We start from the raw sequence: 16,363 nt of genomic DNA on the forward strand, positions 1-16,363 counted from the left end.
AGCCGGGTGAGATTCTGGGAGGGGAGGGTGGGGGGAGAGATTGTGGAACGTACAGAAGGGTGGGGAGGAGGGTTCACAGTGAGAGATCGTGAAAATAACAAGACTCGTGCTGCAGTGATGGTGTTGATGGGAAGTGCAATGTATTGACCAATTCACGCATCTCACAATCCATGTGAGAATCGATTATTTATTATTCGTGCACATCATCTGATGGCCACTAGTGGAGAATAACTACATAGTGCCTGCCAAGGGAGGGGAATATGCCGGAGAGAGATCCACCGTGCAGATGGAGCTCATGGGCACGCGATAGGTAGATCATTACAAAGCAGGGTGCATCACACTAAGCCTCTCAGTCGGCGTGGTCGTGCATCTGTCCTTCACAGATCCCCCTACTGGTACTTCCGGTTCCTCTAGCGCCCCCCGGCGGTCACAGATAACATCACCACTCGTTCTTCTTGCCAAAATCGTCCATTTTATTCCATTTTACACCAGACCACTATGTAATATAAACATACCGCAATATTATTAGCAGCAGAAAATAGTAACAACGCAATTAACATGGTAACTCTACTAACAATAACTTACTAATGACGAACACTGCAACGAATTAGATAAACTCTTTAACCTCAACTATTCACGTATCCCATCAGCGACACGATGTGAATCAAATGCAGTCGCCAGAATCATAATGCAGCAAACAATACTACAACAACATGCACCAAATGAAATAACTCCAAACCCTCAAAATTTAATTCGTGCAAACCGCATTGAACGTGCCTTGCATCCTGATATTATAATTCAAGGCTTCTGGGTCTGGAATTATTCTGAATTCACGCCCCTCGCTTTTGGGAATCACTTGGCCTCCCGCTTGCATCTAAATTGCTTCCCGAACCATTGGTGAGTTTGAAGGAAATGCTTTGAATAGGCCTCGACCTGAACCCCAGTAATGGGCTTTGTTTGAGTTTGTATTTCTCGACATGTTCATCCATTTTCTTTACATTTATTCACATTTTGTGCACATTTTCTCGTGTTACCTCTCCGTGCCTAAACTAGACCACCTTCCTTTCGAAAATTCACGTTACATATTTTTTGCTAAAATGTATATTTGTAATTTAATGTACAATTTTACTTTTGTATTATCTTACTTAGCCCCGCGCACATCATAATGCAAAATCGCTTCGCGTATCACGCGCCTTTGCTTAACGCGATTTTGAAAGAACACGTTCGATTAAGTTACACTTCTTTTCATCATACGTGCACTATCATTAAAGCAACGTGCTCCAGTGCGTTGGGCCAAGGTGTACGGGACGCGCTTGCGAGCTCATTGTTAGTCAGGGAGGCAGCATAGTTCAGCCGAGATGCCGGCTGAGGTGCAGCAATATGACAACAACCACAAGCGTGGGCAGAAGAATCATAATCTCCCTTTTTCAGCAAAAAAAATCTTCTTGCTGTGGTTTTCCCACCTGATGATGATTGCTTGTGTTGCAATCGAAACGTCGTGATTTAATTTACTTTATACCTACGTGACTTTGCCGAAAGAACCAAAGAGTATAAAAATCTCCCTTCTTGCGCTCCATTCTGGAAAAAAACCCCACCGCCCCTCTTTATCCCGTAACTCCGACCACTCCCCACTCCGTAAAATAGGCCGTTACTATCTTTAATACGTGCAGGTAGTATCGTACATATAATGTGTTACTCTAATCAGTGAAATGAGTCGATGTAAGTATGAGATTCGATGGTGTGCTTTCCCTAACCCGAACCATTCCATGTATTTGTGATGGGAAATGTACGTTTTAATTTACGCGAATTTGCTTCTTTTTTATGAACACAACCCCCGCGTGAAACGAGAGCTAGCTGTATGTGTAGAGTACAAATGAAACGTGACCACTGAATCTAACCCACAGCAGTTTTAGAGACGTTGGGAACAAATATATCCGGAATTCAACCCCCGAATTGGACAGATTTCGCAAGCTGAGCAGGGTTGAGTCTGGATGATGTTCGGCCGGACTATCTCCGTGCACAGATAACGGGCTAAGAGGTGTGACCGCTGCGGAACCGGCGTGTTGAACAGTATGGGGCAGTGCAGAAATACACATCGTTGGACGGTGCATCTATGCTCCCCACCTGCACCACCAACCAGCGCTGACCAGCGTGTGATGGAGATAATATTCTGCATAACTAGCAGGAACTTTCGTTGCGAAAGGATGGCGAATACGTAGAGAGACTGATTATTGCATAAACTGATGATTTAATATGGAACGATTGATTTTTAAAATATATTACGAAAATACATTAGAATAATTATGCACGATTGTATCTCAATTACGATACATTTAGTTTTCGTATCGACGATAGAAGTACGAACAAGAATGCGATGCACCAATCGACCCACCTGGTGACAGAGCGCCAGGGAGAGGGTACACACGAACAAGACTCGTACAGGGGGGTGACAGGAATCTTATTTCGGTAAAGTCACGTAGGTATAAAATAAAAACAAAATAAATTTAATCACGATGTTTCGGGCGCAACACAAGCGTCCGCCATCAGGTGGGACAACCACAACAAGAAACAATTTCTGAAGTGGGCAAAAGGGCTGCTGTAACAAGAGGCTATATAGGTAAGAGAGGGGGGGGGGAGCCAGGGAGGAGAGACAGAGAGGGGGTGTGGGGTAGGGGGAGTGGATCGCTGCCGAGTGAAAAGCAGCTAGAAGGGATTAAAGGGCGATCAACGACAAAATGTCTGGAGGGGGGGGGGGAAGTGGGCGGAGCTGGGAGTTGGAGATTGAACTGGAGATGATTTTATACCTACGTGACTTTACCAAAAGAACCAAAGAGTATGGATCCAAATTTCGATTTAAAGCTTTCGTGACTGCAGGGATTCATCTTCTTGGTTCTTTCGGTAAAGTCACGTAGAATGGAAATAATAAAATAATAAAATAAAACATAATACAATAATTCTCACGACGTTTCGGCCACAACGCAAGCAGCCGTCCTCAGGTGAAGACCAGGTCTGTCGGGGAGATAGCGTCTGAATGAGTCTCCCCGACAGACCTGGTCTTCACCTGAGGACGGCTGCTTGCGTTGTGGCCGAAACGTCGTGAGAATTATTTTATGATGTTTTATGTTATTATTTTATTATTTCCATTCTACGTGACTTTACCGAAAGAACCAGAGAATATGGATCCCTGCAGTCACGAAAACTTCAAATCAAGGTCTTCAGGAAACACACCCGAGGAGGGTGCATTTCTCGACCGATTGCGACTGCGATTCGAACGGTGCACTCGTGACTTGCACGAAACGAGTCGCCGCTTAATGCAGAACAATTACGGGCTCTGCCGGTTGGAAGCTCGGGGTTCGGGCGAAAACTGATTACATGATCAACTTTTTCTAGTTGCATCTAATGAACCTTGGGCACCATACTCGAGTGGAATATGTCGTTTGATCACCACGTGCCAAATATAGCCAGGTCCTGAAATTGTCACGTCAGGGGCTCTACGAAACATTCGACCACTATTGAATCGTGACATAGCCAAACATGGTGGTGTGCAGCTTAGTATCGACAAGGCTCGAATTATTGCAACTCGCTACTCTACGGGACATCTGACAAATACAATAAAAAAAACATTTCCAAGCTGCAGCGTATATAAACATTATCTGGCACGTGTCGTGAAGGGTACTGCAAGATTCGACTGTGTCCATCCAGTGCTCGCAGAGCTGCATTGTTTTTTTTTTTAGAACAGCTTTTTGTGTTTAGTCTGTCGTCCTTCCGCCAGACCTTCATTTAGCATGGTTGGCTATGTACGGCGTGAAAGAAGTTCAACATGCAAACGTACATGCATACAAAACGGGGAGCGTAGTCGTGAGTCGGTTTAATATATCTTCTGAGCATTATATTAGCCTTAGTTCAGTTTATAGCTCTTTTCACGAACCACTCTACCACCATTCCACCACACCAATTCTTGATATGAGGTCGTTTTTTTTTAAATCTGCATCATTGCATTCACACCGAGGCACTCATTGCAATGTCGTAGGACGCCTTGCAACGTTATTGTGAAAAAACGGTCGGCAACGCGAGAGAATAGTCAGATTGAATGTTGCCGAGACTGATTGATGGGTCCAGATTAGTGACGCAGATCGACCTGATATAGAATGACAGGAGACATATGGGCAGGAGACAGATTGACAGGAGACACATTGACTGAAGACAGATTGAGAGGAGACACATTGACTGAAGACAGATTGAGAGGAGACAGATTGACAGGACACAGATTGACAGGACACAGATTGACAGGCGACGCGTGGATTCCTTCACTGCGGTTGACAAAGTCGATACTTCACCTGCACCCGGGCGATTCCTGTCCCCACGAAACACCGGGCAGCACGAGCAGCAGCAGCAGCAGCAAAGTGAACGTGCAACTCGACAACGCTGCCGAGTCAATCTGCCTCCCGTCAATCTGTCCACCTACCGGTCAACCACCATCCCTTTTTATATCCTTGACTCGCCCTGAAAATAAACACTGCGCAAAACTCACGTCGCCCTGGGATCAGGTCCCCCCTGCCCCCCTCCCTCTCTGTCCCTCCACCCCCTGACCACTCACTCACTCACTCACCCACTCCACCCACCCACACCCACCCCACCCATCCACACCACCCTCCCAACCCACACCCATCCACCCCACCCACACCACCCACCCCACCTCACCCACCCACCCCACCCCATCCTCCTCACCCACCCCACAGACCCCAGGGGAGGGACTAGAATGGCGATGCGGGTAGCGGTGGCTAATTGGCGACTTGAACCGAGCCAGGGTGGCGAGGCGGTGCACGTGGCCCCGTGGGGTAATGGCGGTGACGCGGCTGTTGTGGGGGGAGGGGTTGGGTGAATGGGGGGGGGGAGAAAGGGAGGGAGGTGCTTTGCGTCACACCGAGGAACGCGAACGAACGACAGAGATGGAGAGAGAGAGAGATAATTTGTATTCGCTCAATAATGATCATTGTGCTGCTGCTACTGTTGACGATGATTTCCCGTCATGCTGACTTCTGATGCTGATGATAGTCGGTTGTACAGCTTGTCATCACCTCTCAGCTGCATACATGAATGAGAAAAGTAAAGCCACTTTGAATGTTTGTTTTTGTTTTACTGAAACTCCCACCGACATTACAGGAACGTATATGGTTGCATACCCGACTGTGATTAATGTGGTTTTACTCACTGCACACAGACACACATGCGCGCACACGCAACGAGACATATGCAGATGACGCGGTGTGTGACACTGTGTCTTCACCGTGCAGCACGGTTTGGTTCCGGCTCGGTTCGACCAATGGCCAGTGGAAAACGACCCGTACCGCGAGGGCTCCGTGCTGCCTTAGCTCAGTTGCGCCGAGACTCGAACTCACGTGGCCAGGCTCACAGCGCGTTTCGCTGCCCACTTGTGCCACCACAGCCAGTGAACACATTGAACAGTTCTTTTGTTAAATATACAGTCAAGCTGCGTAAGCGATCGCGTGTTGAAAAAGTGAAATCGTTTCTTTCAAATGAATGACGTCACAATGCGTGTTCATTTTTATCGGGACACGCCACGTGTCATACCGTACCCAATTGGCTGGTGACGCTGCTGAACCGAATATCAGTCGCCACTGATGTTAGCCACGGCTGGATATCGAACTTAGATCGCCATATTCAGAGTGCAGTGCGCTAAACACAATACCAATAACAATATGACAATGATTCAATGTGTAGTGACTTGTAACGTCACTACTGTGTACACACACACACACTCACACGTGTGACGTCACTATGCGGGGGAGCGTCACTACCACGCGGGTCTACACACACGCACATGACGTCATCTCGTCTGGAGGCAGGAATGACGCCAGGGCCGGTTCAGGGATCTAGAGGCCGTGGGTGAGGGCCACGGCGGTTGTGTAAGGCCGTGGCACTCTGAGTGAACCCGGCTGGACACGTGACCGGATCAAGGTGGGGGCCGGGGGCCCGGGGGGCACCTTGGGGGGCCACGTGGACAGCCGAGCAGCTTCAAGAGGGTTCTTGAAGGAAGGCGTGGCCAGGGTGGGGCCCGGACCAGAGGTAGCAAACGGGTTTTGATTCCTTACCCGTACCCGGCCGCACCAGGATCGCAAACGGGTACCCGTACCCATACCCGGCCGGGTACGGGTAGGGTACGGGTATCGGGTACCTGATTGCGACCTCTGGGATGAAGCCATGTTGCAGGCGCGGGTGGGTTGCTTCTAGGAATTTGAATTGTGAGAAGAGACAAGACGTTGGGAAATGAGTGACAAACAGACACTCACCAGTGATTCACGGTCTACCCGTACCCGTACCCGGCCGCACCAGGGTCGCAAACGGTTACCCGTACCCGTACCCGGCCGGGTATGGGATGCCGGGTATCAGGTAGGGTACGGGTATCGGGTACCCGGTTGCGACCTCTGGCCCGGACACACCGAGGCCCACATAAGCAGCCTCCTCACCAGGCTGGAGGCTACCCGTGTCAAGAATGAAGATGCATCGTGAAGACGCCTCGTGAAGAGTCAAGCCTCCAATCAGCGGACCAGCCAGTAGCCCTCCTGGCTGGGTCACGCTAGTGGTATCCGAGAGTCCGTGTTAGTGAGAGATGGTGTGTGTTAGTTAGAATAGGTGTACGTTGAGTTAATAAATAGTTTAGATTTAAAGCTTTCGCGACTGCAGGGATTCATCTTCTTGGTTCTTTCGGTAAAGTCACGTAGAAGGGAAATAATAAAATAATAAAACATAATAAAATGTTTTATTTTTATTATTTTATAATTTCCCTTCTACGTGACTTTACCGAAAAAACCAAGAAGATTAATAAATAGTGTTGCCTCCCAAGAAGTTGCGTGCGCCTATCTTTGATTCCATTACAAATGTAACAATGGTTTCAGACAATACAGATGCCATAAGACAATAATGCAATACATCAACAGCGAAATGTAGCAGTGATTCAATTTGACAATAATTCAGATATAAAAGGTTGTCAGTGTATTTTCTTGGATAAGTATGAGTCCCATTCACAATCGGGACCTGGAGGGGCATCAGACTGCCAGTAGTAGGGGGCGAAGGTTGTATTAGTAGGGTGAAAACTCGAGAGACCAAGACAGTTGAGTCTCATTCGGAAGAGTGGGTGAAACGAGTGAGTGAACGAGTGAATGAGCGAGCGAGTGAATGAGTGAATAGGTGAGTTGGTGGGTGAGTTGTTAAATGGTGAGAGTGAGATGATGAGTGAATGAGCAAGTTCAATGTTATTCTGTGTAACCAGGTTGGGAATTCAAGCGACCAGGACAGTGCGGACTCATTCGGAAAAGTGAGTGAATGAGCGAGTGAATGAGTAGGTGAGTTGATGGGTGAATGTGTCAACGGTGAGTAGAAACGACAGGGTATAGGAGTCTTATTCGCAAAAGTAACATGCATCACCAACCGACAAAGCTAAACCCAATAAAATAAAACACAGCGACCACGCAAACAGAGCATTCACCGTGCGATACACGACTATAACGTTACATCCGCCGCAAACAAGCACAGATACGCGCTGAATGCTCCTCGACGAACGTGCAACGTGAAAACACATTTACAACTTCGAGCAAGTACAAATTTAGATACAAAGGTGGCCAGGTTTTCTAGTGGATCAGAGAGGGTTGAACCCCTCGCCCCGCTGACATCCCCTTAGTTCGAATCTGGGATCCAACAAGCACGTGGTCAAAGCGGGTTCTCAAGTGCAGTGAATTTTGCCAGTCTCGGCCCCGGCCGATCGCCAGTGACTCCACACATCGTTCACGTCGCCTCCAGCTCCACGTTTTTAGCAGTAGTAGAGACGCCTGGGGCAGGCGTGGCAGGCTCTGGTGGTAGAGATGCTAGGGGTAGGCCTGGCAGGCTCCGGTGGTAGACGATAGAGGCAGGCCTGGCAAGCTCCGGTGGTGGAGATGCTAGAGGCAGGCTTGGAAGGCTCAGGTGGTAGAGACGCTAGGGGTAGGCCTGGAAGGCTCAGGTGGTAGAGACGCTAGGGGCAGGCCTGGCAGGTTCTGGTGGTGGAGACGCTAGGGGTAGGCCTGGCAGGCTCCGGTGGTCGAGATGCCAGGGGTAGGTCTAGCAGGCTCCGGTGGTAGAGACGCTACGGGTAGGCCTGGCTGGCTCAGGTGGTAGAGACGCTAGGGGTAGGCCTGGCTGGCTCAGGTGGTAGAGACGCTAGGGGTAGGCCTGGCTGGCTCAGGTGGTAGACGCTAGGGGTAGGCCTTGCAGGCCCTGGTGGATGAGATACTAGGGGCAGGCATGGCAAGTGCTGGTGAAGGCACGCATAGTTGTTGCTTTTTTTAGCATTTTACTTTTTTCGGAAAAGTTTTACTTTACGGGGAAAGTAAAATGATAATAAGCCATTCAGAACAACGTATTTATCTAAATATTTTTTTCGTAAAATGTAACTGTTGTGGTCTTGTCAGATCTTCTACTCTTCTTTATAAATCCCAGTTTTTATATCTAAGAAGTGACAACCCTAGTTTCCCTACGGGAGCTATCTGGGTTTTGCATTGGCTCAAGTGAGCATGACCCGCTGATGAGACACTGTATTTTTAAACCAGTACACAATTTTTTTGTGCCGAACCACTTGCTGCTGTTAAAATAATGGATAGCCAAGGTTTCTAATTGCTCAGTGCACCAGACCTCCCAATCTCTCTGCCTTTCCATCCACTACCTTCCCACGGAACCGCCTGGAGAAACTGCGCCGGATTTCCGCCGTTCGGAGGCCGTAGATGACCGGGTTCAGCGCGGGCGGGAACACGTACTGCGCCGTCTGGAGTGCGTAGCGCAGCGGCCTGGGGAGGGACTCCAGGAACGAGAAGCCGCTGGCGAACGAGAAGAAAATGGCGGCGAAGAAGACGGAGACAACCAAGAAGTGGGTGCCGCAAGTCTTCAGCGCTTTCTTCTGGCCGCTGCGGAGGCCTGGCTTGCGGCACTCGTAGAGGATAAGGCCGTACATGAGAACTATCACGCATGCGGGAAGCACCATGGTGATGGCCAGCGCGGCTTGAATATAAGCCCTTGGACCACTTAAATCCCCGCAAGACAAGAACAGGACCACGAGGTAGTCACAGTACGGAGCGACTATCACCGGCGGCTTGCAGAAGTTGAGGGAGATCACGAAGCTCACGTTGCCCAGGCACGTGGTGACCGCTGCGGCTGTTGCAACGATGAAGGCCCCAATGGCCTTGCAGCTGGACATGAGCGAGTGGTAACTGAGTGGGTAGCCAATGGCCAGGTAACGGTCGACGGACATGACGGTGAGGGTGAAGCTCTGCATTCTGATGGACAGGTGCAGGAAAAACATCTGTGCCATGCACTCGCGCAGGCTGATGTAGTTGAAGGACGTGACGTTTTGCATGAACCGGGGCAGTATGCTGAGCACCGACATGATGTCAGTGAGCGACAGTGCGGCCATGAGCACGTACATTGCCTTGTGCAGCTGATGATCTCGAAGGATGACGAGGATTAGGAGGCAGTTGCCCATGAGGGCCGCGGTGAACATGGCCAAGGTGAAGAAGAACACCGCGAACTTGACGCCCGGCGGCTCTCGGAATGGGGTCACCATGAGGATGAGGTCAGGCGTGAACAAGGAGAGGTCTGAAGAGGCGTTTGTGGCCATGGCCGGGTGAAAATCTGTGGGGGGAGGTGGAGAGGGGGCCCCGGGGTAGGGTGGGGGAGGGGTCACAGAGAGAAGTGGTCAAAATAACAGGACTCACGAAGCAGCGATGGCATTGGCAGGACCTGCAACAATTCACCGATTCATCAATGGGAATCGCAGCGCACGAGCACGATGCACGTGTTGAATGGATGATTCATGATGCGTGTGAGTTGTACGTAAATCATACGTCAGTGTGGAATTCAAGCTCATGGAAATAAAAATGTGTATCTACTAGAATTACGCCTTAATCTAGCTCCTGCAGAGGGCTTCTCACCGGTCGCCTTCATTGATGTCCTCTTCTTCCCCCCCCCTCCAACCAATGTGTGCAGATACTACTGACTATTATATGTAGGGTGTGTAGTAGACACTACTGACTATTGTATGTAGGGTTTGTAGTAGACAATACTGACTATTGCATGTAGGGTTTGTAGTAGATACTACTGACTATTGTATGTAGGGTGTGTAGTAGACACTACTGACTATTATATGTAGGGTGTGTAGTAGACAATACTGACCATTGTATGTAGGGTGTGTAGTAGATACTATTGACTCTATTGTATGTAGGGTGTGTAGTAGATACTACTGACTCTATTGTATGTAGGGTGTGTAGTAGATACTACTGACTCTATTGTATGTAGGGTGTGTAGTAGATACTACTGACTCTATTCTATGTAGGGTTGTGTAGTAGATACTACTGAATATATTGTATGTAGGGTGTGTAGGCATATACACCTGCAAAATACATTTTTTTGCAGGGGGTCGGCAATTTTTGGAAACCTGCTGGATCAACATTTGTATCCCCACATCTGGGGGCGGGGTGGAGAGGTCCACTATGTCTAACGTTTTGACTCAAGCCTTCTCAAAGGTTCTCATAATTAGTTGACGGACAAACGGAACGCCGGGCTTTCATAATAGAAATGCTGAATGAATGGAAAATTACGCATTTCTGGATAATGGATGAAACAATAATTGATGGATCAATACTTAGATTGATTACACTGGTTCAGAAGGATCTTAACATACAACGAGAAAGAATGCACAAGAAAGAATGTAACTTAAACAGAACAAACGAGTCACATTTAACAATTGGGTCCGTAAGGTTTGGTTCATAGTTTACAGCTGCAGCAGCATCACCAAGGCTGCTGCAGCAGCATCATAAGGTCAGTTGCCAGAATGGCGAAAACATCCTCCAGTCTTGGGCCTTAAATAGGCACTGGTGTGTGACGTCATCGACGTGCGTCCACATGAGAGCATGATGTGATCAATACAATTGCATACATTTGAACAAATTATGCTACGATAGAATAGAATACGTTGTTATATGTTAATATAAATATATATAGGTTTGAAGTTTTCATGACTGCAGGAATCCATACTCTGTGGTTCTTTTGGTAAAGTCACGTAGGTATATAAAATAAAATAAATCACGACGTTTCGCTCGCAACACAAGCGTCCATCACCTGACTTTACCGAAATAACCAAATAATATATGTATATAGGTTTTACCCTTTCTGGCAATAATACATTTGTGTTAAGATGTTCAAACACCAAAGTCTGCATTAACCACACACAGTACTTGTAGTGAACATGCAAACAAACATGCTTTGATGATAGATGGCATTGTGTTTGAAACTGAATTGCTTACACCAGAGACAGCTTTTTGCTTTATGGCCTAGTCTGTTTAAACGCCTGTTTCACTGGCCGACACGATAACACCTATTATTTGTCATACTTTGAAACGATCCCATGATATTTATATACGTGGTGATATAAGTTGTTCGTCGTTAATTAGTTATGCTAAATGGTTAATAATGTTATGTTAGTTCAAATTAAGTCGAATACGCTATTCTGTTGAGGTTGTCACGTGATTACTCACCGATGCGTTTCCGAGCTGCGCTCAGCTTTAAATGGAATCTCCAATCAGCCTCGGGCCACGAGTAAACAGCTTACGTATCGAACATCGCCGATATCGACATCAATCGAATGTCCTGTTTAACCAACATGTTTTCACATCTGCCAGGAACTGAGTATTTGACAATTATCTGGTGATCTCTATCATCTATCATCCTGTCTAGCCAAACCCAGATAAACTCCTTCTTGTTGTTAGCTTCGGTCAAGTTCATTCTTTTGCTACAAATTAAGTGTTGTTGTATTTAAATTTATTGTGCCCCGTGCCAAAATCTCACTCGAATTTGTAACATTTTGCAAGAAAAAAAAATCTCGCTAATTCATCACTGATTCAGAATCCCACAAATATACGGGGAGTTTTGTAAAAAAAATTACGTGTGTTCATTGAATTTTAAACGTCGCCCTTTGTTTGACCTCAAATGTTTCGAGCACTCATACGCAGCAGCGCACGCGTTGTCAACATGCGAACATCTTCTTGGTTCTTTCGGTAAAGTCACGTAGAAGGTAAATAATACAATAATAAAATAAAACATAATACAATACAATTCTCACGACGTTTTGGCCACAACGCAAGCAGCCGTCCTCAGGTGAAGAACACGTCTGTCTGTCTTTCCGACAGACCTGTTCTTCACCAGAGGACGGCTGCTTGCGTTGTGGCCGAAACGTCGTGAGAATTGTATTTTATTATGTTTTATTTTTATTATTTCCCTTCTACGTGACTTTACCGAAAAATCCAAGAAGATGAATCCCTGCAGTCACGAAAGCTTTAAATCGAAACATGCGAACAATCCCATCCGTTCCATTGTGGCGCTTGGGGTTATTTTGTTTGTTGATGCGGTCCAACCTCACGCCCCGAGACTCTACTCGCACTTACACTATGAGACCTCCTTTACCAGTGGAAAAATATAGTAATAGGTTTTTACCCTTTCAACTGGTACAAAAATTGACACCTTTATACAAGGCATCATGTTTGCAATAACCACAACACAAGCAGTCAAAATGCAAACAAAAAGAAACAACTCTGACAATGATAATGAGATGCACTGTCCTTGAAGTTGATTGGTCCACACCCGAGACAGATTTTCTTAGAGCCTAGTCTCCATTGGTGTTGGACGCCAAAAGGCGTCATCTGGTCCAACACCAATAGAGACTAGGCTCTAAGAAAAGCTACTATGCGCTACACTATACACTACAATACTATACACTACACTATACACTACACGACACACTACACTACTATACACTACACTACTATTCACTACACTACTATACACGACTATACACTACACTGTACACTACACAACTACACTATACACTACACTATATACTACTATACACTACACTATACACTGAACTACTATACAATACACTATACACTACACTACTATACACTTCACTATACACTACACTATACACTACACTACTATACACCACACTACTATACACTACACTATATACTACACTATTATACACTACACTACTATACGCTACACTATACACTACACAACTATACACTACACTACTATTCACTACACTACTATACACGACTATACACTACACTGTACACTACACAACTACACTATACACTACACTATATACTACTATACACTACACTATACACTGAACTACTATACAATACACTATACACTACACTACTATACACTTCACTATACACTACACTATACACTACACTACTATACACCACACTACTATACACTACACTATATACTACACTATTATACACTACACTACTATACGCTACACTATACACTACACAACTATACACTACACTACTATTCACTACACTACTATACACGACTATACACTACACTGTACACTACCACACTACACTAGGACACTATACACTACACTATAGACTACTATACACTGCACTACTATACACTAGTGCCGTACTCGTAACGAAATGGCATGTTCTGTATACGTGACAAACCTTACTAATTGGCTGTGTTGGGTGGTGGAGGGTTAAACGACACATTTATATATTTTACGAGATTCAACCCCCCAAAAAAACCTGCATTATAGTTGTTGTTCATCTGTCTCGGTAATTCTGATCAGGTCCTCTCTATTTGCTATTGCGTTTCACCTTTTCTTTTCCACCACCCCTACCCTCACCACCTAACACCCCAAATCCCTCCCCAGCCCCAACCTCACCCCCGCTCTCTCCACCCCGAGCCACTACCCCATCCCCCATGTTCCCTCACCTCTCGTCACTGCCCCTACCCCATCGATCCCTGAACCTTACCTCACCCCACCCCACCCCTACCTTCAGGGCAGACAACTGCCCAGCCACCAGACCACTGCCCATGCGACCTCAATCTTCGCTCGGCTACGCTCAGCCTAGCAACCCATTGACCCCATCATCTGGGGCAACACACCTCTTAATATACCATCTACCTTTCGATTTAAAGCTTTCGTGACTGCAGGGATTCATCTTCTTGGTTTTTTGGTAAAGTCACGTAGAATGGAAATAATAAAATAATAAAAATGAAACATAAAATTATTTAGTGAAAATTCTTTTATTATGTTTTATTTTTATTATTTCTATTCTACGTGACTTTACCGAAAGAACCAAGAAGATACCATCTACCATCACGCTAACCCATGCTTTCACCCTCATCCGCTATCACGCTCCACGTATTCATCTTTTAACCCCCCCCCCTGTACCATCGCCGCGTTCCCCTGCCGTCATGTTTCATTCCTTTTCCAAACCCGATTGTTAACGGTCGAACAAATCCAAACCACAGGTCCCTTATTTTAGCAATTTTGAACCGGAGTTGGCAAGCATTGTCAGAGCGCCTTGGCGAAAGGAGATTTGAACGAATGGAACGCGGTTATGAGACAAACTGTTGATGAGACAGATTGAGATGAGACAGATCGAGATGAGACAGATTGAGATGAGACAGATTGAGATGAGACAGATTGAGATGAGACAGATTGAGATGAGACAGATTGAGATGAGACAGAGTGAGAGGAGACAGTTTGAGATGAGACAGATTGAGATGAGACAGATTGAGATGAGACAGATTGAGATGAGACAGATTGAGATGAGACAGATTGAGATGAGACAGTTTGAGAGGAGACAGATTGAGAGGAGACAGTTTGAGATGAGACAGATTGAGATGAGACAGATCGAGATGAGACAGATTGAGATGAGACAGATTGAGATGAGACAGTTTGAGATGAGACAGATTGAGATGAGACAGTTTGAGATGAGACAGTTTGAGAGGAGACAGTTTGAGATGAGACAGTTTGAGATGAGACAGATCGAGATGAGACAGATTGAGATGAGACAGTTTGAGATGAGACAGTTTGAGATGAGACAGATTGAGATGAGACAGTTTGAGATGAGACAGATTGAGATGAGACAGATTGAGATGAGACAGATTGAGATGAGACAGATTGAGATGAGACAGTTTGAGATGAGACAGATTGAGATGAGACAGATTGAGATGAGACAGAGTGAGATGAGACAGATCGAGATGAGACAGATTGAGATGAGACAGTTTGAGATGAGACAGATTGAGATGAGACAGATTGAGATGAGACAGATTGAGATGAGACAGATTGAGATGAGACAGATCGAGATGAGACAGTTTGAGATGAGACAGATTGAGATGAGACAGATTGAGATGAGACAGTTTGAGATGAGACAGATTGAGTGGAGACAGATCGAGATGAGACAGTTTGAGATGAGACAGTTTGAGATGAGACAGATTGAGATGAGACAGATTGAGATGAGACAGATTGAGATGAGACAGTTTGAGATGAGACAGATTGAGATGAGACAGATCGAGATGAGACAGATTGAGATGAGACAGATCGAGATGAGACAGATTGAGATGAGACAGATTGAGATGAGACAGATTGAGATGAGACAGTTTGAGATGAGACAGATTGAGATGAGACAGATCGAGATGAGACAGTTTGAGATGAGACAGATTGAGATGAGACAGTTTGAGATGAGACAGTTTGAGATGAGACAGATTGAGATGAGACAGATTGAGATGAGACAGATTGAGATGAGACAGTTTGAGATGAGACAGATTGAGATGAGACAGATTGAGATGAGACAGTTTGAGATGAGACAGTTTGAGATGAGACAGATTGAGATGAGACAGATTGAGATGAGACAGTTTGAGATGAGACAGTTTGAGATGAGACAGTTTGAGATGAGACATATCGAGATGAGACAGATTGAGATGAGACAGATTGAGATGAGACAGATTGAGATGAGACAGATTGAGATGAGACAGATTGAGATGAGACAGATTGAGATGAGACAGAGTGAGATGAGACAGATTGAGATGAGACAGTTTGAGATGAGACAGTTTGAGATGAGACATATCGAGATGAGACAGATTGAGATGAGACAGATTGAGATGAGACAGATTGAGATGAGACAGAGTGAGATGAGACAGTTTGAGATGAGACAGTTTGAGATGAGACAGTTTGAGATGAGACAGATTGAGATGAGACAGATTGAGATGAGACAGATTGAGATGAGACAGTTTGAGATGAGACAGTTTGAGATGAGACAGTTTGAGATGAGACAGATTGAGATGAGACAGATTGAGATGAGACAGATTGAGATGAGACAGTTTGAGATGAGACAGATTGAGATGAGACAGATTGAGATGAGACAGAGTGAGATGAGACAGTTTGAGATGAGACAGTTTGAGATGAGACAGTTTGAGATGAGACAGTTTGAGATGAGACAGTTTGAGATGAGAC

General features: G+C 45.9%; 1 protein-coding gene across 1 annotated transcript; it reads right to left on the reverse strand.

Annotated features, from left to right (window-relative positions):
- Window positions 1-8,638: 8,638 nt before the first annotated feature.
- Window positions 8,639-9,664, reverse strand: LOC133360937 (olfactory receptor 2M3-like). Its single transcript, XM_061579822.1, has one exon. It carries the CDS (start codon window positions 9,662-9,664, stop codon window positions 8,672-8,674), a length of 993 nt encoding a protein of 330 aa, XP_061435806.1. The 3' UTR covers window positions 8,639-8,671.
- Window positions 9,665-16,363: the final 6,699 nt, after the last annotated feature.

Source organism: Lethenteron reissneri, chromosome 70, assembly GCF_015708825.2.
Source record: "Lethenteron reissneri isolate LAM-NWPU_2019-01 chromosome 70, ASM1570882v1, whole genome shotgun sequence".
Classification (NCBI taxonomy): Eukaryota; Metazoa; Chordata; class Hyperoartia; order Petromyzontiformes; family Petromyzontidae; genus Lethenteron; species Lethenteron reissneri.